Genomic DNA, 23,616 nt, shown 5'->3' on the forward strand with positions numbered 1-23,616 from the left:
CACACGTTGTTGGGATTACAGCTCCCATCATCCCTGAGTGCCGGCCCTCCTCACTAGGGTTGATGGGAGTTGTAGTCCAGCAACCTCTAACGCTCCCCAACGTTGAGAAAAGCTGAGTTAAGAGCATAAAATTCCCTCTTTGCTTCATTTTTGGGGAGGGGGAGTGGGGGGCGACAACGCGCTCCTTGCCAACTCACAGTTGGGTGAAGTTGTGGCTTTGCCTGTTGGCATTTTTCTCCTTCGCCCCTCTAACCGGAGGGAGAGAGAGAGAAATAATAATAACCAGGCAGGAAGTCTTGACCTGCAAGCGGGCAAAACTTCTTGCTTTAGCGAAGTGAAACGTCTGTGCACGTTTTCAGACACGAGGCAGTCGTCTTTCTCTGCCTAGGTTGCACCAACCTCGCTCCGAAGCGGCACCTCCCGACTACCTGGGAGCAAATAAGGTCCGTTGAACCCGAGGGGGGGGGTTACTTGGATTCCCACAGCAATTCCCACAGCAAAAGGGCCTCCCTTTCGAAAGGCGACGCCGATATTGATAGGGAGTTTGTAAGCACAGACGTCAGTCAGTCAGCCAGCCCAGCTTTTAGCCTTTAAACCCGCGGTATCCGGTCCACGCCCCTATGGAGTCCTTCTTCCCTCAGGGAAAATGTGAGTATAGTCCTGCCGCGGGGCATCTCGGGTAACGTAGTTCCGTATGCACCTGAGGAGCGCGCGAGAGAGAAAGAGAGCGCGCGCGCAAGTATTTACATATTTATTTCGGGTATAGCGTTGCCGTTGTGCATCTTGGGTAAACGTATTTCTGAGGCGCTTGAGGAATAGGATTAGCCGCGGGGCAACTTGGGTAACGTAGTTCTTAGGCACCTGAGGAGCGCGAGAGAGAGCGAGCGCGCGCGCAAGTATTTACATATTTATTTCGGTATTTACAATATTTATATTGTATTACAATATTTATATACAGTATTTACAATATTTACAATATTGCTGCCGCGGTGCGTCTTGGGTAACGCAGCTCTGAGGCAGCTAAAGCGTAGGATTAGCCGCGGGGCATCTTGGGTAACGTAGTTCTTAGGCACCTGAGGCGCGCGCGAGAGAGAGAGAGAGAGAGAGAGCGCGCACGCGTATTTGCTTCGGTTCTATTGCAGCCCGTTGTGCATCTTGGGTAACGTAGCTCTGAGGCGCGGGATTAGCCGCGGGGCCTCCTGGGTAATGTAGTTCTCAGTCCCTGAGGGCCCTTGGGGGAGACGAGCTTGTGCGCAACATGCTGACCCGAAATAGGAGTCTGCCGAGGGGCCACGTCCCGTGACTAAGGCGCGGCGCGTGCTTGCCGGAGGAAAAAAAGCCGAGGGAGCTGCCGAGTGAAGTGGGTTCGCTCTCCCCCCACTTCCTCACCGCCGCTGGGTGGAAAATGGCGGCCGAGGGAGCGGTGTTGCCCCCGCCGCCCGCCAAGGAGGGAGAACCTGAGGCGCTCAGTAAGGAAGGGGGCGGTTCAGTAACTGTCAGATGGGCGAGGGGTTGTTGTTGTCTTGAAGTTGGGCCTGCGGGGGGCGGGTTGTACTTGTGGTGTATTCTCCCTCCTTCGGTCCGTTTTGAGGGAAGCTTCTCGTCTCAGAGGGGCGCGTTCAGACGTTACGTGCTCAGGTCGGCGTTTCACCCTCACGCCTGAGGTGACGCCTGGTGTTAGAAACTCCAAGATTCATCACCCGCTCGCCAAATGCTCCTTCAGCATATCCACATGTGCTAACACACACAAAAGTGGAACACGTTTAAAAGAGAGAGAAAATCTCCGTTTTACAGGAGACCTTCCATGCATGACAGTTGTCGTTTAGTCGTGTCCGACTCTTCGTGACCCCCTGGACCAGAGCACGCCAGGCACTCCTGTCTTCCACTGCCTCCCGCAGTTTGGTCAGACTCATGCTGGTAGCTTCGAAAACACTGTCCAACCATCTCGTCCTCTGTCGTCCCCTTCTCCTTGTGCCCTCCATCTTTCCCAACATCAGGGTCTTTTCCAGGGAATCTTCTCTTCTCATGAGGTGGCCAAAGTATTGGAGCCTCAGCTTCACGATCTGTCCTTCCAAGTGAGCACTCAGGGCTGATTTCCTTCAGAATGGATAGGTTTGATCTTCTTGCAGTCCATGGGACTCTCAAGAGTCTCCTCCAGCACCATAATTCAAAAGCATCAATTCTTTGGCGATCAGCCTTCTTTATGGTCCAGCTCTCACTTCCATACATCGCTACTGGGAAAACCATAGCTTTTACTATACGGACCTTTGTTGGCAAGGTGATGTCTCTACTTTGTCTCTGCATGACAGAGGAGGGGGCAAAACTGGTCACCTTCCTGGTTCTTGGGGGGGACGCGACAGACACTTTTTATATCAAAAAATAGTCCTTTAATAGCAAAAGCATGGAAGTTCCCTTGCCTTAATCACACACACACACACACACACACACACACACGACTTTAGCTATTCAGGTCCCCGATCCATGCACATTTTTACATGGGAGGAAGCCCAATTGAACCTGGTTGGGATTTACTTCCGAACAGAAGGCATCCTCCTGGGTTGGAAACAATCTTCTTCTTTTCCAAATGGTGCCCAGATTGCTGCTTTTGTTTCTTCTATGTTGCATTTTGTTGTACCATTTAAAGGGATTATTTTTACAGAACTTCCTTTATGACTTCATTAGTCTAAACTGAATAGGTTTTGCAGCCAATTTCACACTGCAGTTACAGTGGCAAATAGAACCCTGCTTAATGGTAACTTTGCTACTAGTCAGTGCTAATGTAATAGTGGGGGAAATTTGCATTCAAGTAGGGAGAAGCTGGGGTAAGAGGTAGAAGTACATTTTCCTGTTCCTGCTTTCTTAAGCTTGGTTAGAAGCATAAAGTGTAATGTCAGCACAAATCTGTTATTTCCGATAGGCCTGGCATAGAAAATCCTACTTTCTTTTGTCAAAGATTTGTTTTTTTCATTGTATATAGCTGTAATAATGCCTTTGAAACAGCTACTGATGCAGCTAATTAAAATGCATTGTAACTATAGTTTTTTGCCTTTCTCTAGATAGCATTGAAATGGAAAGCCTCAGGGCAGATGTGGAAATATCTGAAGAAGAAGTAAAAGGCAAAAAGGAAGAAACAGAGCAAGTGTCTATAAAAGAGCCTAACAACAGTAACCTATTGGATGCATCATCTGACTCTCCAAGAGGTTTGCTAACATAATGCTGGAATCCTTGTACAGTCGTACTTTGGTTCTCAAACGGAATGCATTCCTGGAGTCCAATCAACTCCCGGAACCGTTCAAAAACCAAAGCACAGTCTCCAGTTGGGTGCAGGAACATCCTGCAGCCAATCAGAAGCAGCGCCAGACGTTTGGCTTCTGAAAATTGTTCGAAAACCGGAACACTCACTTCCGGGTTTCAATCATTCGGGAGCCGATTTGGTGAAGGGCCAAGGCATTTGAGATCCAAGGTACGACTGTAGTATGTAGGGGATGTGTACATGCTGTAGAAAATCAGTCTGCAGCTCCATCCTTCCAATAATTCCCTCAAAGATAAATAAATAAATAAATATAAATAGCTATTTCTTCTCTCCGTGGATTCTTTGGCTACATCCTCCAGGTGGGAATAGTCAGAGATGTTATACTTCTAATCAAAAGTGCCACTTTCTCTTTTGTAAGTGTTTATACGTCGCTTTCAAGACTTAAAGCCAAAGCATCGAAGAGGAGTGCGGTTATGAACACAGTGGGACTTACTCCCAATTAAACATGCATAGGATTCCACAGTAGAAGTGATGTGTTCAGTACCAAGGATTCCAGATTCCCTAAGAAAGGACAGCATAGTTCAGTGCAAAAAGAGGCTAATTATTTGTTTTTGGCATTTCTGAAATGTTTTTTCTTTCTATAAGAAATACACTTTGGGCTTTCAAATTTCTGTGGTACCCTATTCAACACCAAAATCTGCCCTGCACTCTAACGCCTCTCACTTTCTGTTGTTTCTCATTATTGCAGCCCCCTCTCAGCTCAGCATCCAGTGTGGGCAAATCAGTCACACTCCCCTACATCTGCCTCTGAAATATATGCACAAAATAAGTAATATAGACAGAATGAGAATTAGTACTGAATCATGCAGTTAAGCATGTGAATAATTAGGAAACTATTTTTTTTAAATTAATGGGTAAGAAAATAAAAAGTAAGTAGATTTTATAGGAATAGCTTTGGCACCATCATTCTGTTTTGTACAGGAGCAGAGAAAGTTTACAGTGAAAACTTTTAATTCCTATCCCTTTCCTTTTCCTATCCAACTTATTGTGTAAATGTTCTCTGTTTATGTTATTATGCAAGTGGAGGATGGATAGAGTCGGTGCTTTTTTTCTTAAAAAAATGTTTAGGGGTACTTTCACTTTGACTCATGAAAATCACCATTTCATAGTTCAAATCGGGAGAAATAAATACAGTAAATGGACAAAAGCACAAAGATTCACAAAATGTTTAGGGGTATGCGTAACCCTGCGTACCCTCCAGAAAAAAACACTGGATATAGTGATGTGGGCCACAAAGTTTTGAGAAAGAGCTGTTATGGTGGCATTTGGTTGTAAATTACTATATAACAAAGGATATTTACTGACATGTAAACCATGTAATTGTTTTGTTCCAGAGAAGCATATTTCAATTCAAAGAACACTTGCCGATTTAGAGAAACTGGCTGACCTGCAGGAAGGTTGTCTAATCTCAGCTGCTTCCCAGAATGCAGATCACTCTGTGGCAGGTATTTAAACTAGCTCCAGAGCTAGGCATTGCATGGCTGAAAGATAATCCTCCTAGTGTTAGATGAGAGAGAACATATTGTTTAAGTGCTTGCAGATAAATGGATTCTTTGAAAGAGCAAGATAGGTGGCTATAATTCCATGCATAGTGCTTGGGCGGGGGTCTCTAGAGCCACAGCAAGAGCTGTAATTCTCCAATGGTTTGACTTTACCTCTGAAGGCACACTCTTTCCATTGTGTCCCAAGAGAGATGGATGCCAACCAACCAACAAACTTGGGGGTGGGATTACATCTGCAGCTCTATCCTTGCTATTGGCTATCCAAGCCAAGAGATCCACTCAAGCTAACTTCACAAAGGAAAGTGGGAGGGAAGCAAGTGACAATGGTCCAGGAGTCCCCAACGAATTTCAGTTCCTTTGTAGTCTTAAATTGTTTGCAACAGTGCTGAGCTGTGCAGTTACTTGGCAGTGTCTTTGAATGGTCAATAGTGGTGTATATTTGCTATCATATTTTCAAATCAATGGATGGGTTATTGTGTCTCTATTATTTTCATCTAATTTGAATTAGGAGTTGGCAAGAAGTCTTGTCCACTGTGCCCTGAAGAGAAGTTCAAAGCTTGTTATAGTCACAAGCTCCATCGCCACCTACAGAATCTCCACTGGAAAGTGTCTGTTGAATTTGAAGGTAAAAATGGCTAAAATGCCATTGTTGATGCCAACACAATTCAGTATCTTAGAGTGGCAGCTTTTAGTTCTTCGTTTAAACCTTGCCCAGTTCTATGAGAAAGCTTACAGCCACAGGGAAACTCCTCATAAATTATGCCACATTTAAAGTTCAAGCTTAACAGATCAATCTGATTCATTTGCAAAAAATACTTGTTTGCAGAAGTAGCTGTGGATAGTTTACAATGAGGGTGCACCAATAGAACTGGCTGTCTTTGCCTTACTTGTTTGGTGTATATATCAAATTGTGAGACTACCAATGTCCTCTCTGTATTCTAGGCTACAGAATGTGCATCTGTCACTTACCTTGCCGCCCCGTGAAACCAAATGTTGCTGCAGACCAGGTAATTGCTATATAAATGGCTATTATTTTGAAAAGCAGAAAATGTTATCAGTTGTTCCACATCTGATACAGTTACTGAGGATCCGAATGTGTTGGGTTATGACCCTCATCACATGACGGATGCAAAGAACTCTGGGAGGCAGGCACAGTTCCCTTCAGTTTTTTTGCATTCGCCAAGCAGCATCAGACATTGAACATATCTGTAAATAAAAACTCTACACAACTAACCCAAAGGAGGAATTAACAATAATAACTCATCATGGAACTGAAGCAGAGAAGGAACTGCAGACCCCAGTACTAGGGATGAGCCCCATTTGTGTCCTCAGAACCTATCAAATCTACACTTCAGGTAAGACCAATCGTCCTATTTGATATGGTTACTGAGGACCCGAATTGGGTCATAGCACAGCATTCCTAACCAGGTGGGGTCCAACTGCATTTATTGAGACTAAAGTACCTATTTACAAACTATGCACCCCAGGTCAGCATCAGGTGAAGCCAGCAGGGCCATTGTGTAGTGCCTGGTGTATATACTTGGTAAAGGAACATTAGGCACAATAACAGCAGTCGATGGTGACATAATAGAGCGAACCAATATTTTTGTTGGCTTGGCCCCTTTGAGGGTATCAAGCATCCAAGAAATGTCAACCCTAATCCACCTTGCATAGATGGAGGGAGATACTTCTCCCTCAATACCTGCTGAATGAAAGGATTTATAACCCAATCCATTTATCAAATCTATGCTTCAGGTAAGACCAGTCATCCATTTTGTCTTCTATGTGATGAATTTTTCTCTTTTTGATTTTTAAACTTGAACTCAGTAGTTAACCAACAGTTGTGATATCTCATTTCAGGCCTTTCTTCCCATCCATTCTTAGCTAGGAAATGGGAAGAATGGAAATGGAAAGAATGCACTGAATCTGCACAATCTTAAATATAATATTTATAGTGTATTTCTTTTTGGTCTGGCAGCATGCTTATTTATTTATTTATTATTATATATAAATAATTTTATAAGAGGAAGCTAAAATTTAAAGGCTGCATTTGAACATTAAGCTTTGTTGCTGAATTGTAAACTGCATCCTTTGTGGTATCAACTATAATTGGTTTATATGGGTTTTTACTGTTGTTGTCTTTAGTATTATAAGATATGGTATAATATTAATATTAAAATGATTTTTCTAATAAACTTTAACTATGCATGCAATGTGTGTTATAGATAAAAATGGAAGCCCATTATCACTGCATTATCTGTTCGGCAACTATTACCCGAAGGACAGATATGATAGGGCATATAAAACGTCATGTGAATAAAGGAGAAACTGAATCAAGGTTTATGCCAGGTATGTATTTAAAAATATTTGTTTTCGCTGCTTGAAGATATTGTATTTTTATCGCTGGCTATTATAGATAGAATAAATGATGAAATTAGAATAGGTGACAGTGTATTTGTTTGAGTTTGTATTCCTTTCTAACTCAAAAGGAATTAAAGCTACTTTAAAGAACCCAGATTTGTTGCTAGTACCATTTAAAGGGATTATTTTTTTACAGAACTTCCTTTATTAATCTAAACTAGATAAACTGTCATGAATTTTTGACATTGGTGCATGTATTATTTCCAAATGGTTCCCAAATTGCTTCTTTTGTTTCTTCTGTATTGCATTTTATTGTATTACAGTTTGTATTCAATAAAATTGTACGGCACAGTAGAACAGAGCAAAAACAAAACAAAACAAACCCCTAAATGTAAAACAAGAATACATATCTTTGACATTATTAGTCATGGCAAAAGAAATATTATACATAGTTCATAGTTCCTAGCCAATTTCTTGTCTGCCAACAAAGCTTATGTCCCTAGGTTAGTGGTGGGGAACGTTTTTGGCCTGCAGAGGCAGATCCTTATCTGACTTTACCCTGCTGGCAAACTTTGCCAGGTTAGTGGAACAACTCATCTGAAGTCAGCTGGCTACCAGGCTCTTGGGAAGTACAGTCAGACCTTGGATCTCAAACGCCTTGGCTCCTGAACAATCGAAACCCAGAAGTGAGTGTTCCGGTTTTCGAATGATTTTCAGAAGCCAAATGTCCGGCGCTGCTTCCGATTGGCTGCAGGACGCTCCTGCAGCCAATCGGAAGCCGCGCCTTGGTTTTCGAACGGTTCCAAGAGTCAAACGGATTCCCAGAACGCATTCTGTTCAAGAACCAAGGTACTACTGTACTGCACAAAATTCTTTGTGAGCTCTGTGCTCAGCGCTTTTCTCTTCAATACAATAGCACTGAGGCAGTTTCTCAGCATAAATTAGATTTTCCAAGTGTTCTGAAAATTAATTATTATTGTTAAGATGTATTTTATTTAATAACTGTTAAATTTTGTGTTAACACTACTGTGGATCTAATGATTTTGGTGGTTCCTGAACATTACAGACCAGGCAAACATATAGAGGCCCAGTTCAAACATTGTTTGAGGCTTCACAAACCTTACAAAGCTGAGAAAAAGCACTGAGGCCAAACATTCCTCCCTTTGGGTTCTGGTTTAAAGCCTACATTCTGGCTTGTTATTAAGTCAGAGCTCCTCTTTACATCCAAATGGGAAAACTTACTTAATGTCAGGTTAATAAACCAGCATCTGATTCATCGTTTATGAAGCCTTGAGTGATGGTCTAAATTAAGCTGTAGTCTCTCTAACACTTTCTTTCATTCTGAAAATTATTTTTAGCCCCTGCTCCCAAATCTACATATGAAATACTAAAAGAAGCAGATACAGATGTGCAAGTCCTTCCTAATTATTCTACACCACAGAAAACTGATTCTTATTTTAATCCTAAAATGAAACTTAACAGGTAAGAATTTTGAGGATTATTATGGAGGGGATTTTAAAATTTTCATTTATATTTTTTCATATTAACAGAAACTAGTACATGGTGGATATTTCTGTGGCACAGGTGAAATATATGGATTAGGCAAGCCAAGTAAGTGAAGCCCATGGCTGCAGTGTGATTTGAACCAAGACAGAAATCGAGTGTGATTCATTGGACTTGCTGGAACATTAAAATACTGAGAAGTTTAAGTCCTACCCAAAATATCATGATTGTGCAGTTTCCAAATTTGCCAAAACAACAAGAATGCAAATTTCAGGGGGGTGGGGAACGGTTGGATCTTACCTATTGTTTGAGCTGGGTGTCCACCAGTATGCGGATGATACCCAGCTCTACCTCTCCTTTAGATTGGAACCAGTGAAGGCAGTGAATGTCCTGTGTGAGTGTCTGGAGGCGGTTGGAGAATGGATGGCGACTAACAGATTGAGGTTGAATCCTGACAAGACAGAAGTACTTTTCTTGGGGGACAGGGGGCGGACGGGTGTGAGGGACTCCCTGGTCCTGAATGGGTTAACTGTGCCCCTGAAGGACCAGGTACAGAGCCTGGGAGTCATTTGGGACTCACAGCTGTCCATGGAGGCACAGGTCAGTTTTGTGTCCTGAGCAGCTGTCTACCAGCTCCATCTGGTACGCCAGCTGACACCCTACCTGCCTGCAGACTGTCTTGCCAGAGTAGTACATGCTCTGGATATCTCCCGCTTGGATTACTGCAGTGCACTCTACATGGGACTACCTTTGAAGATGACTCGGAAACTACAACTAATCCAAAATGCAGCAACTAGACTGGTGACTGGGAGTGGCCACCGATACCATATAGCAGGGGTAGCCAACTCCCAAGAGACTGCAATCTACTCTCAGAGTTAAAAACTGGCAGTGATTTACCCCCTTTTTTTTGGAAGGAAAGCCCTGTTTCAGGTCTTCGGTTGTTGAGCTTTTTTTAGGAAGGTGGAAGGGGTGTGCAGGGCAAAAATGTGGAGCTTTTTTTAGGGGAGCCAAAGTAGTTGGGCTTCTTTGGGGGAAGACCATGATCTACCAGTGATCTACCTCAACCATCCTGTTGGATGTGCTTGCCATATAGCCAGTCCTAAAGGATCTTCACTGACTCCCAGTACATTTTTGGCCTCAGCCCAGTATACCTGAAGGAGCATCACCACCTCCATCATTCAGCCTGGACATTGAGGTCCACTTCCAGGGGGCTTCTAGCAGTTCCCTCACTGTGAGAAGGAAAGTTACAGGGAACCAGGCAAAGGTCCTTCTCAGCAGTGGCACCCTCCCTGTGGAACTTCCCCCATCAGATGTCAGGGAGATAAAGTATTACACAACTTTTAGAAAACATCTGAAGGCAGCCCTGTTCAAGGAAGTTTTAAATGTCTGATATTTTATTATTTTTTATATTTTGCTGGAAGCCGTCCAGAGCGGCTGGGGAAACCCAGCCAGATGGGTGGGGTATAAACAATAAAATTACAGTGGTGCCCCGCAAGACGAATGCCTCGCAAGACGGAAAACTCGCTAGACAAAAGAGTTTTCCGTTTTGGAGGTGCTTCACAAAACGAATCTCCTATGGGCTTGCTTCGCAAGACGAAAATGTCTTGCGAGTTCCTGCGGTTTTTTTTTCCCTTCCCCCCCCCTTTTTCTAAGCCGCTAAGCCGCTTATCAGCTGATCCGATAAGACGCTAATAGCGCTAATCCGCTAATCCGTCAATGGGCTTGCTTCGCAAGACGAAAAAACCGCTAGACGAAGAGACTCTCAGAACGGATTCTTTTCGTCTTGCGAGGCACCACTGTATGATGATGATGATGATGATGATGATGATGATGATGCAAGTTGTTTAATTTGAAGAAACTGTCCGGAAATTTACAAGAGGAAGAATAAATTATGCATGTGGAGTTTACACCTTTTTTTAAATTAAGATCACTTTTTTATTCTTGTAGGCAACTCGTAGTCTGTGCTCTAGCTGTTCTAGCAGAGGAACGGAAACCTTTGGAATGTCTGGATGGATTTGGAGCCACTGGTAAGATGCTCTTCTGTGCTTTGGTTCACTTTGTGTTCCTTGTAAAGGGAAATTGCTGGAGAGTAAATCCTACTGAGGTCACTGGGATATACTATGCGAAAAACTTGTTTAGGATTACACCGTTGTTCTGTTAGTTGCTCTGGCATTCAGGAAAAGAAAAGAGGGGTTGTCAATTTTAGAAATAAATACTTTCTTGGAATAGAATTAGCAAACAATCATGTTGATTTGTTAGCCTTAGTGAAAGCAATTATATACATATTTTTCAGTTACGGATAATAATAATTTAATGTGCATTGTGCATATTGAGAATCTTAGCATATTTCTATGCAGTATGCTCCACACAAGCAAACTCTTACTTTATTGCATGCATCTAACTGTACACAAGCAACCACCAATCTACACAGGTTGTGTGCGTGACAGCAGAGTGTGCATAAGCCCATTACTGCCTGCCTGCCCCCCATTATCCTTCCTTTTCTGGCCACTTCTGAGTTGCCACGATTTGCATGTTCATGCTCATGAGTCAATTGGACGCATGTAAATCAGTCACTGCCTTTACATCTCTTGCTTCCAGGTATAATGGGATTACAGTGGGCCAAGCATCTTGGAAATTCCGTGAAGGTCACAATTAATGACTACAATGAAAATTCTGTAAGAATGATACAGGAGAACTGTCACTTAAATAAAATGAAAGTGGTGATGAACTTCAAAGAGGAGGAAGACTGTGATGAAACAATAGAAGAAGGGGAGGAAAACTTGCCTGCCATTGAGGTGACAAAAATGGATGCCAATGTCATCATGCACTTGAGAGCATTTGATTTTATGTAAGTGGCATTTGCTGTTGGATCAGAACCCTACCCCCCCAACCCCCAACACCTAGGGTTTGGTAAGTGGAGACGAGATCAAGTGTGGCACAATCAAAACAATAGCACTGTGCAAAGTGCAAGACTTGTCAATATAAAATCAACCTAAATTGAAGTTTCATGGCATCTCCTTTTTACTCTTCAGCCCTGATGAAACTTTGTATATGCCATTATATATTTTCATACATTTATATTCCGCTTGTCTTCCCTCGTGGAAGTCAAAGCACTGACCCTGACCTGCTTAGCTTCCATAAGGTGGTGGCCTCAGCTGCTTCCAGACCAGTGCAATAATCTCAGCTGGAGCTGCTTCAACAGCATGTTGCTCCATGTAATGGATTATTCAGATATATTATAAATATTGTAAAATTAATTAAGCAAAACTTTATGAGCCTTCTTAATATCTAAAAATGAAAGCAACTTTGTTGTCCAAACTTTTAAAGCAGGGTCTCATCCCTAATAGAATTGTGCTGCAACTAGGATGTTGCTTCATTTATACCATTATTATTTATCCCAGTCTACCTTCTGCCTATCCATACACCATTAGTCAAAATAAGTGGGGATTTTTACAAGAGTTACTGGCTAGAAAAATATTAGTTCACAGTACTGCACAGTTGTCATTTCTATATATGCAAATGAATGATTACTTTGCTTAAGATATATTAATGTTTACTTGCAACTTTAGGACTTGGGTGGGCAGCTTGCAGAACCATCCTCAGCCTTTCAGGTTCTGTTTGTGAGCCATTTGCAGAGTGGTTTTTTTGTTCAGCTGCATATTCATATGTTTTTCTCAAGAAACTCTACTCTTTACCAATCCTGTTATCACTGGATAACACAAAGTGGTGAGTAAAGTCATACCAATGCATTAGCAGAGTGTTCCAAGTCACCAAAGCTACACCCTTGTGCTGGAGACTATTATGTGGAATATTTAGCAAGGTTGCAAAAATCTCAGTGCCCAGAAGCCACTTGCACCTTTAAAATAGGCATCTAGACTGCTGAAGAGGTCAGGAGATAGGGAGAAGAAAGAGCAACCTTGAGCACACACAGAGTGCCTCCCTCACTACTGAATAACTGCAATCAACAGCCACTCATAAGACAAAGGATTCCAGGCTGGTGCTACCACTGCCTGGTAGACTCGAACTTTGGCACCTTTTAGTTAAAGCCTTGTCTAGACTAGGGATGAGGAACATGTGGACTCCAATTCCCCTCCTTCCTGAATATTGGTCATGCCGCCTGTGGCTGATAGGAGTTGGAGTTCGGCAACATCTGGAGGGCCACAAATTCTCCATCCCTGGTCCTAGAGGGAAGGTGAGATAGGGAGACAAAGAAGCCAGTGACAGTGTTATTCCTCTTCTCAACAGTGTCCTTTGGCCTCTATCCTTTCCTCCCTTCCCAGAAGATATGGCTACTTCCTAAGTTTTACAAATAAATAATGATACTAAATTGTACCACTGGGCAAATATGCTATTCGTTAACAATCCTTATTAAGTGGGGGTAGCTTAGTATTTCTTTAGATTTATAGTCTTGACTGAAGCTACATATGTGAAACGTGGTCACAGCTTAACCTATATTCTGTTTTATTTCTGACTTGAGCATGGATATGGCTTTTGAAAATCAGAAGTATTTAAAGTGTAGTAGCTAAGTTGTAGCCCTAAGCAGGCTTACTTCTACTTAACACAATGAAACCCTTTTTCTGAGTAAACAAGATTAGGAACCTCTCTTTAATGTGTTTTTATCTCTCTCCTACTCCACTCTACAGACATCTGGACCCATTTGGGTCATCAGTGAACTATCTAGATGCAGCTTTCAGAAATGTAAGAAACCTTGGAATTGTGTCAGTGACATCAACAGATATCAGTTCTCTCTATTCAAAGGCACAGCATGTGGCCCAGCGTCACTATGGCTGCAACATTGTCAGGACGGAGTATTTCAAAGAACTGGCTGCTAGGATGGTAGTTGCTGCTGTGGCAAGGTACAATTAGTTTCTGAATTGTGGTCATCTCACATTTAAGTATAAGGGGGCTGTATTCTCTCCCACCTAAAGTTGCTAATTGAAACTTTTAGTAGCAGCTGGGGGAAATTGGTTCTCTGCTTCTTGCTTTCTGACAGCCTTCAGAAATTATATCTGGAAGCATGAATACTGTAAAGCGGGGGGGGGGGGGGAGAGAAAAAGAGAAAACAAATACTGTAAAGCAGATTATAAACAGCCCAAAGCAGAATTGCAAGCCTTGTAACCCACCCTGCTGAATGCCATATATTGTGATCTGCTAGATGTTTTGTGGCCTCCTTGTATTTACACTCCCCAATGTGCAAGAAAAAGAGGTCCATTGAACTCCTCATAACCACCATAAGTGGCTGGTGACCTGAGCAGTGAATTGCAAGTTGTGTGGACCTAGAGTACAACTGTGCACAATATATCTCCTTTGACTTGACTTCCTTAGGATGATTTGTGTGCACATCTTTCAGAAAACGTCTTGCTCAAAAGTGTTAGTAAAAAGAAACTTCATTAGAGGATTTATTCCACTGCTCAGCAGGAACTGAAGCAAGTAACTGCAATCACCTCTGACTAGAACTAATTTGGAAATCTTAAATTCTTCAGAAGCAAATCCTAGAACTACATCGTTATGATAGATTTTTAGTCATGGGTGCAATTCCATGATTAAAAAGCAAAGTGTATTGGCATTGAAATAAGACATTTAAGTGTAGGAGTCATGTCTGGAAATTAGTGGATTCAATGTGCTGAGACTGTAAAATTTCACAGGGTGCAAGAGGTACTCAGAAGTTAGAAGACCTTCCAGTGAAATCAAACTTGTGTGTTAAGTAAGACTTGACACATTCAATCATATATACCTGAATGTGTGAGTTGTAAAACTCACATGGAAGTCCCTACCCTCCCAACCCCAGAGATCTGAAGATGGTTTTAATTGTGCCCAAGTGAATGTACTTAATCTCTGTGTTTGGCAGGAATCTTGATAAGATAGATACCCTATCATGAGTGAGATCCCTAAGTGTGGCTAATCGAACACGCTTAAAACCCCTTCTATTCAGACCTTCACACTAATTCCACAAGGGTCTGAAGAGCAGCCTGGATGGGCAGGGATATTGGGCATGTGTGCCCCTGCCTGAACACTGCTTTAGTCTTTTATGAACTGTGTTAGTCATGGTGAGTCTTTTTTGCAGAGCCGCTGCTCGATGCAACAAAGGCATTGAAGTTTTGCTCGCTGTGGCTCTCGAACATTTTGTCCTAGTGGAGGTGAGAGTATTGAGGGGGCCGTCTCCTGCAGATGATACTGTGAAGAAAATCCGGTACCTACTCCACTGTCAGTGGTGTGAGGAAAGGGTATTCAAGAAAGACGGCAACATGATAGAAGGTAATCATATATGCTGTAACTTCATGTACCAGTGCTGTTCAGCTGGTGAAAACAAAGCATACACAATCCAGTGGTTATTTTTAAAAAGCTAAACTTTTCTCTGCTTAATTTCTTTGCTGTGGATTTTTTAAAAAAAGATAATTGGTCCAGCATAGGCTTAATTTATTTCAAATATTTGTACCCTGCCTTTGCTTCTACAGTGCAACACCACCAACAAAGAGTTTTGCAGAGAGTAGAGTTTCTAAAATCAATGATCCTAAGTGTGTCGTGTCTATTAATTTCAGTGGGTCTGCTTTGAGTAAAAACAAACAACTAAATGTGTATTCAAAACTGGCCAGAGGGCTTCTGTGAATGATCTTAATGCACTGGGAGGCTCATTTGGGACAATTTTACCCTCCAAAATAGCCTGTGTGATTTATCATTCTCATCTAGCCTAAATAATCCAGGGAGTCAAGACAAAATCTCTGTTCAAGTCCAAAACTATCCACCATATTACACTCACTCTCTGGCTAGAAATCAACATCCTGAACTTACTAACTTTTGTGAGGTGTAACACATAATTACTCCCTCCCCCCCCCCAAAAAAAACCAACAATACCACAATTGACCCCATCTTCTGGGCCACTGCACACAATTCTGAAATTGCATTTTCATTGCACAGTGTCCTGAATCCTCCTAGACCTAATAATAGCTACCATGTGAGTTATATTTAAATCACTGTGAAAAACAGTTTTCAAGCTTTATTTTTTAATGGACATACCCTATTACCAAGTTTCCACTATGTTCATTGTTTTCTATACATACAAGTCTCCAACATTTGTTTAGATAATAAATGCCAATATTGTTTTCTACAGAGAACCCTTACCGGCAGCTCCCTTGTGACTGCCACAGCCGCATGACAGGCAAGACAGCAGTGGAACTTGGTCCTCTGTGGTACGTATTTTTCTAGATCCTCAGTTGGGTGCTGGCATTCCTACGGAAGCATCAGCAGCTATGAGATACTCTCTGGCCACCCATGTCTTGGCAGGGTGAAGACACTCTCAGAAATCAGTGCAGTGCAGGTGGCTGTGAAAGCAGTGATGTAGCTACAAGACCTCTCCCCTAATGTCAGACTAGGGAGAATCATACTGTTCTTTCTTCACTTTCAGGACAGTTCATTGTGACAAATATTGAGAAGGGTAGGAAATGAACAAACCATCTGATTTCTGTGTCCTGTTGTAACTTGGCTTGCAGTCCTATGCCCACTGACCTTGGAGTAAATCTCACTGAATTTAGTAGGGCTTACTTCTGAATAGGCAGGTATGGGATAGAATCTTGAGGGGAGGGAGCCCATGTAATGTGTTATGTCTAACAAGTGCTTGCCCCTGTCTAGATGTGATTCACCAAAGCACTTTTAGAAAAGGCTATGGGGAGGGGGAATGGCAGCACCAAATAAAAAAGGAGAAAGGTGAGACTCGGTGGTACTGAAGAATTATAGGAAACATTTAATCAAATTAACTGCCCAATGTATTTGGCAGAAGTCTTCTCTGAGGGCACTGAAATTAGCCAACTTTATTATTCAAACAATATAAAAATATTCAGAACTAATTACAATGGCACCTTGGTTCTTGAACTTAATCCATTCTGGGAGTCCGTTCGACTCCCGAAACGGTTTGAAAACCAAGGCGCAGCTTCTGATTGGCTGCAGGAGCTTCCTGCACTCAATTGGAAGCCGTGTAGGATGTTCAGCTTCCGAAAAACATTTGCAAACCAGAAAACTCATTTCCTGGTTTGCGGCGTTTGGGAGCTGATTTGTTTGGCAGCCAAGCTGTCCGAGTATCAAGGTACCGCTGTATATGAAATAGACATAGTAGTTTTAATGAGACAAAACTCTTACATTCAATTTGCATTAGGAATTACATTGTTTGAATTACAGGTTGTTATTCTTTCAGTGCCCAAAAGCAGGTTTTCACCAAAAGCATTGGGCAAGTTACTGCTTTAGCAAGTTCCCAGTTATTATTTGAGCTGAAGAGTTGCCAGCCTCTTGGGGCCCCACAGTCCCATTTGCAGCCTGGAGAAGAGAGTTGTGCAGATGACTCACATACTTAAGTAAATTCTAGTACTGATTTAAGTGCTTTCTCAAAATTTAATTATTAATAGAATGGAACCAGAAGTCCCCAAAGTGCAGCTGATCTTTGGCCTGAGTCCTGCCCTACTGGGGCTCTGGGCTAGTGGCTATGCAGATATGGAACAGATTTTAAAGCAGGAACAAAATCAGCTAACAGGGCTGTGTTTTTCTTCCTCTGTGATGTTGCTCTCCTGCTCTTAAACGAACGGGAGTTCTACTTTTGAAATAAATTCATCTAGGTAGATACTGTAATTCTGTTATCCTGCAGGTCAGGATCCCTCTTCAACACTGGATTTCTCAGAAGAATGTTATTTGAAGCAGTTCAGTATGGTTTAGAAGACATCCAGACTCTTCTAAAAACACTAATATGTGAAGCAGAGTGCACAATTCTCAAGCACTTTTCAATCCATGGTCCTACCAGCCAGAACAAACAAGGTAAGAAGACACTGAAAGGTTTTACAAACCTTGATAGGTAAAAGGGGCACTCCAGGCAGCAATTGTGAATTGCAGTGGTGACTTGCTTTTTTAATAAGTAAATTTAAAAGGGGATTGCAGTGTCAGAAAAAGGCCATCCCATCAAAATACAGATAAGACCTTGAGATTTCAACTTGTGCCATGCTACTCAAATGAAAGCATCAAAGCCATGGTAACCATCAGTAATTTGAACTAAACCTTTTTGCTACAGCAGTAACATTCCACTCATTTCCCCTTTGATAGCCATTTGCTCACAAATTAACTTGTTTTTTTCATTTAATGACTTCAGTGTAAATCTGATTTCTTCTCTTTTTTAGAAGAATGTGGTGTGTTTATTAAGACACCAGATACCGCAGCAGATTACTACGTTGTACATGGTAGGTCCCTGTCAATCTAGCATAGTATGTGGAACCAAAGAGGGGTGGGCAGGAGTTCTTACTATAGTCATTAAGCAAACTAGTTCTTAAATGTAAATTTATGAAATGTGAAGATTTCCCACTGTAAGATAAAGCTAAGTCACACTGTTCAGATTAGCTAGATTTTAGAGGCTTTTGTGTGTGTTTCTTATCCTTAAGTTACTCTTATATTCCAGGAAAAAGAAAAAATAATGAAAACAGCCAAAATGGAACAAAGCGCCAGAAATCAGAAAGCAATGCTGAGCATCCTGCCTTTTATTACAATATTCACAGGCACAGCATTAAAGGGATGAACATGCCAAAGTAAGCAACCTGTTGTGTTTTAAACGTATCTGATTGAAAGGAGGAAAAAGGCATTGATTTTGTGCATTCATTCTTCTCCCCAGGTTAAATAAGTTCTTGCATTATCTCTCTCAAGCTGGCTACCGAGTAAGCCGGACTCATTTTGATCCGATGGGTGTTCGAACGAATGCCCCCCTGGTGCAGTTTAAATCTATCCTTGTGAAGTACAGTACACCCACATATATGGGAGCGCAATCGGAGGGCTCTCTGCAGGCTTCTGACGAGTCTCAGGTAGGAGCTGATGGTGACTTTGCCGAAGAAAGCACATAAAGAGAGCCAGTGTGGTGTAGTGGTTAAGAGTGGCGGACTTGTAATCTGGTGAACTGGGTTCGATTCCCTGCTCCTCCACATGCAGCTGCTGGGTGACCTTGGGCTAGTCACACTTCTCTGAAGTCTCTCAGCCCCAGTCACCTCACAGAGTGTTTGTTGTGGGGGAGGAAGGGAAAGGAGATTGTTAGCCGCTTGGAGACTCCTTCGGGTAGTGATAAAGCGGGATATCAAATCCAAACTCTTCTTCTAAAGTAACCTCTGCAAAAATGCTCGTATTTGAAGATTTGTGTTATAAATGAACCAACAGTCTCCTTAAGATGTAGTATTTTGTTTGTGACCCCTCAGCTTTTTTTACCTGTTTCAGGACACTTTTAGAAGACCACTGAAGAGCACCTGTGCTCCTATTAATATCACAATTCAGCTACAAAGTTTATTTATATGTTAACGCATGCTTTAATGTTATCCTACAGTGACCACAAACTTCCGTCTCCTTTTAATTCCTTCTTCAGATCTATAATATTTCCTAAGAGGAGGACATAGCTGGGAGCTGAGGGGGACTGAGGGTGTGGGTGCAAGCATTACCAGCACCTGTTAATAAAGTGTTCTATTCAGCTGTGACTGAAAGCCCCTCATTTGATATGCCTTTGAGAAGCTTAAAGGTAACAAAGGTAGCTGAACAAGCCAAGATTGGGTATATTCCTACAAAGGCAGGTATTGAATACCCAACTCAAGCTAATAACCATACAAACCACAACATCGCATCTAAACACTTTTCACTACCAAACTCAAACTTCCTCATCACAAGACCATCAATATGAAATTGTCAATCTATTTTATAGTTCATATGAATAACTCCCTTTAAAAGTATAGTTGAGTAGGGCGACTGTGCCCCACTGCTCACTCCATTCACTCCCTGCCAGAATGGCATAAAGTGAAGATTGTTTTGCAGTAGCTTACCCCATCCTCTCCGTGCATCTGTGGCAACCCCCTTTTCCTCCTGCTAGGAATCTGCTTTCCCCATACAGTGGTACCTCGGGTTACATACGCTTCAGGTTGCAGACTCCGCTAACCCAGAAATAGTACCTCGGGTTAAGAACTTTGCTTCAGGATAAGAACAGAAATTGGGCTCAGGCGGCGCGGCAGCAGCGGGAGGCCCCATTAGCTAAAGTGGTGCTTCAGGTTAAGAACAGTTTCAGGTTAAGTACGGATCTCCGGAACGAATTAAGTACTTAACCCGAGGTACCACTATACTTGCCATTTTAGTATTGGCCCGCCACTTAGACATGATGGATTTTTAAAAACGTAATTTATCTCCAAACCCATGAAATAAGAGGGAAAGCTCCACCCTGACACCTGATGCTTCCCATCCCTGCTCATTTTCTTAATTCATTTGCAGCACTCTCTTCTTCCCACCCCACAAGTTTTCATGTTGTGGGTCTCACCAAGCGGCTGCTTCCTTTCTCATTCCCAACCCAAGAACCCAGAGATCTAGACAGTGAGCTTCTTTCTCCTTGCCTTTTGTCTCACAGCACCAAAGCTCCCCACCCACTGGTGGTGTTATACCAGCTGCAAGTATTAGCTATTGATTTATTGTCTTGCACTCTCTTCTAATAATCTGTTGACCTTTTAGATTTATAAAAAGGGGGGTGCTGAAGAAGAGGAAGGAACAAAAAGTTTACTACAAATAAGACTAACCATTTTAATGTATATAAACAACTAGTCAAAAACTAAACTATTTTATAGTTACTAAGGCTAGTTTTAGGACAGCAACCTGAAATTAAACTACAATAGAAAAGTAAAGCTATTCCTTCGACTTTCGAATTCCCTCCCTTTTGTATATTTACCAAGAAAATCAATAGATTATATTTGTTTGCAATTCCAATTTTTAGGGATTTATGCGTATAAAAGTATTGACTATGAAATTAGGAAGTTTTATACTGAAAAGTATGTCAAGATGTTACTGAAGTTGGTTTGTATTTGAGGTTTGTACTAAGAAGGCATATTCACGTTTTTTAATGTAATAGTGATGATGTATATAATTTGTATTGTGGTTTTATTTATATGGTTCTTTCAGTAAGTACTCTTGACATCACCAAAATGTGTTGAACATGTTTTATAAAAATCATATTCAGTACCATTTTGAGGCTTTGCCCGTGTTTGGTGCTGCCCCCTTTTTTCCTTTGAGTGTAAATACTCAGATCAGGATTTCCTCTCCATTTTTACATTTAGTACTGCAGCACCTTTCATGGACTGCTTCATTTGGTTAAGTTTTTTAGTGTTCTAACTTTTCTTATATTATACAAGATTACAACTAGATTAGTTCTGACACAGCTATACATTTACTGAGGTTACTGATTTTAGTAGTTAAAATAGTCATTCCAGAAAATCCAAGACTGGGTAAATTATGACTAATTCTAATTGAGAGTACATGCTAATATAGCAGCAGGCTACAGTGGTACCTCAGAAGTCAAATGGAATCTGTTCTGGAAGTCTGTTTGATTTCCAAATAGTTCAGAAACCAAGGCTTGGCTCCAGGATGCTCCTGCAGCCAATCGGAAGCAGTGTCGGACATTAGGGTTCCAAAGAACGCTCGCAAACTGGAACTCTCACTTCCGGATTTGCGGCATTCAGGAGCCAAAACGTTTGACTTGCAAGGCATTTGTGAACCAAGGTACAACTGTACTTGTAAATACTCCAATGTTAATATGCAGATGTTAATATGCAATTATTCATGGCTTCCCATGAACACCCATTTTCTGTTTTTGAAAGTAGATTTTATTTTATTTTTTTTCTTTTCAGAAAACGTTTATTTTGTAAATAATTAGAAAGCCGTTTATTTAGAAAACAGGAGCTGCCTGGCTTAAGTCCTGCAATTTTATTTTAAAGAGGCAGTCATTTATTCCTTAAGTGAAATGGCAGAGGATCCTTGCATGTACTTATGTGTCCATCCCCATAGGCAACTGCTCCAGAATGGAGTCACACTGGTAGTAGAATAGGAATAAAAACAAGTTATTTGACCCTCTCCTAAAGGCACACACAGCGTACAAGAGCAGCAGCTCTAAACGCCCTTCTTCTTAAATTACATTTAACACTGGAATGATGGGGTTATAAAAGGGTGCAGACAGCCTAACAAATCCAAGGGGTCAGTTCTTGGCTGGCCAGGGAGTAGATACCACCTGCTCTACATCTTATTCCTCTGCAATTTCTCCCATCTCCCTTGAGGTGTTCAGGGTCTGTGTGTGCGCGTGTGTGTGTGCCTTGAAGTCCGAGAATCACAGCATTCCAAAGGTTCTGCTTGTGAAAGTGTGACAGTAACAAACATGCAGATGCAAAATGTTCTGATGTGTGTAATTAGTCACAGTACTAAAGTCACAGAGCATTGGTTTGATCAAAACAGCTACTTTATGTATTAAAGTAAATATAAATACTTAGTGAATTCACTGTAACATGGAAGTAAAAATTCACATTCTCCCACACTAAGCTGGGACCACCACACATCCCCTAGGTAGATAAGCTTTCAGAATTTTACAGACACTTCATCTGCTTACAGGGTAAATCACAATGCAGATTTGTTTCTCTGCAGGTATTTGCCCATACAAAAGCATTTTTTTTCACATAAAAACAAACCTGATTATATTTAGTGGACATGCACTAGCAATCTATATAAATTGTACATTACACCAAATATACTGAACAAAACCAAAACAGGCATGGTAGAACTTCCCTTCCCACCCCAGACTTCTAGTAAGTTTCATGGCACATACTGCTAGCATAATTTCGGAATGTCTGATATTGAAGAGATATTCATAACGGGAGCATTTTACGACAGTTTTCTCCTATGGCAGTGCTAAAAGAAAGTTAAGAGCAGAAAGCCATGTTTCCTCCTAAGGTCTTCCTAAAAGGCCAGTATATTAAGGGAAAGCAAGACACTTGAGTGCGCAATTTTGAAGGAACATTCCCTTTCCCAATACAAAAGGCAAATATCTATATACTGCAGTGGGAATGGAAGGATTACAGTGGAATAAAGTGATCTTCGTCCTTACAGAATGGTGGCATTCTTCACTACAGTGGAACCTTGTATTACGTACCATCCCCCTTGTGAACACTGCGTGTTACGAGCTCCGCTAACCCGGATGTAGATGCTCCCGGTTGCGACTTTTGCCCCGGGATGTGAACAGAAGTCGCGCACTGGCAGGTGCCATCAGTGAAAGTGCGCCTCATGTTAAGAGCGGCTTCGAGTTGAAAACGGACCTCCGGAACGAATTAAATTCTTAACTGGAGGTACCACTGTTTATGATAATTATGCTCAAAGTGATAAACTACTGATGCACGCAGCAACCAACAACTGAAAGCATGCCCAAGTGAAATTTAAAAATGCAAATACATTTTATTTATTAAGATTGTAAGTGCCAAGTGTTGTTAATATGGCTAATAAATAATATTTTTGAAGAACTTTCTCTCTCATTGCTCTGCAAAAGATATGATGCCAGCACTTTTTGTGCCTTTTACTTTAAAACACTGAAGATTCCACATCAGTAATCCCACAAATTTAGAAGGAGTGCGGGTATAGAGGGATGTTTGCCTTACTTTAGTTAAGTTACTTGATATTGAAACCACCTGAGCTAGTAGCAAGGGTTACTAGTTCTAAAATGTATCAGTACTCACGGTTTTCCTCTTAACGGGCCAATGCATATATTATAACACTAGCTTCACACAGCACAGTGGTACACCAAAATTAATCTTTGTTAAAGTTAACTATGGTTCTCTTAATGTGAAGTGTGTGTCAGGTTCTTAGCCAAGAGAACCCTGGTTACCCCAACTTAAGAAAGGCAGAGAAAGAGGAATTGCACCAGGGCTGATGGGAAAGTACGCATTCCCTGGGTTGCTGCCTATGTGGAAACAGCTGGTGTTACAAGTAGCTATTTTAAATTTAACAAATGGAACAACTCATTATACGAACAACGTGTAAGAGTTCACTTAGTGCTATGAATATCCCTTCTGGCCCCCAGCACCAGCAGTTCCTTTAGCATCACAGGTAGCCAGTTTATCAGCAAGCCTACTCTGGCCATATGTG

The 23,616-nt window shown here is 41.7% G+C and overlaps 1 protein-coding gene across 5 annotated transcripts; it reads left to right on the top strand.

Moving 5' to 3' along the window:
* Positions 1-777: 777 nt before the first annotated feature.
* TRMT1L (tRNA methyltransferase 1L) lies at positions 778-22,994 on the top strand. 5 transcript variants are annotated; one of them, XM_081194391.1, is made up of 17 exons: positions 1,146-1,469; positions 3,057-3,200; positions 4,648-4,758; positions 5,324-5,440; positions 5,758-5,822; positions 7,041-7,164; positions 8,535-8,658; positions 10,627-10,706; positions 11,278-11,527; positions 13,323-13,535; positions 14,744-14,934; positions 15,788-15,866; positions 17,309-17,475; positions 17,832-17,891; positions 18,107-18,233; positions 18,317-18,503; positions 19,052-22,994. In XM_081194391.1, the coding sequence occupies exons 1-17, from the start codon at positions 1,406-1,408 to the stop codon at positions 19,067-19,069; spliced, it is 2,121 nt and encodes a 706-aa protein (XP_081050517.1). In that variant the 5' UTR covers positions 1,146-1,405; the 3' UTR covers positions 19,070-22,994. The 5 variants fall into 5 exon arrangements, with proteins under 5 accessions (XP_081050518.1, XP_081050517.1, XP_081050516.1 ...); XM_081194392.1 differs by lacking the exon at positions 1,146-1,469 and adding an exon at positions 778-916 and having other exon boundaries at positions 18,317-22,994; XM_081194390.1 differs by having other exon boundaries at positions 18,317-22,994.
* Positions 22,995-23,616: the final 622 nt, after the last annotated feature.

The sequence above is a fragment of the Podarcis bocagei genome, assembly GCF_964188305.1.
Source record: "Podarcis bocagei genome assembly, chromosome: 5".
NCBI classification, from domain to species: Eukaryota; Metazoa; Chordata; class Lepidosauria; order Squamata; family Lacertidae; genus Podarcis; species Podarcis bocagei.

Coding starts and splice junctions, on each gene's coding strand:
- TRMT1L (XM_081194390.1), top strand. CDS start 1,406: ATGGCGGCCGAGGGAGCGGTGTTGCCCCCGCCGCCCGCCAAGGAGGGA. Junction 5,823..7,040: donor CAAATGTTGCTGCAGACCAG/GTAATTGCTATA, acceptor TGTGTGTTATAG/ATAAAAATGGAAGCCCATTA. Junction 15,867..17,308: donor GTGGAACTTGGTCCTCTGTG/GTACGTATTTTT, acceptor GTTATCCTGCAG/GTCAGGATCCCTCTTCAACA.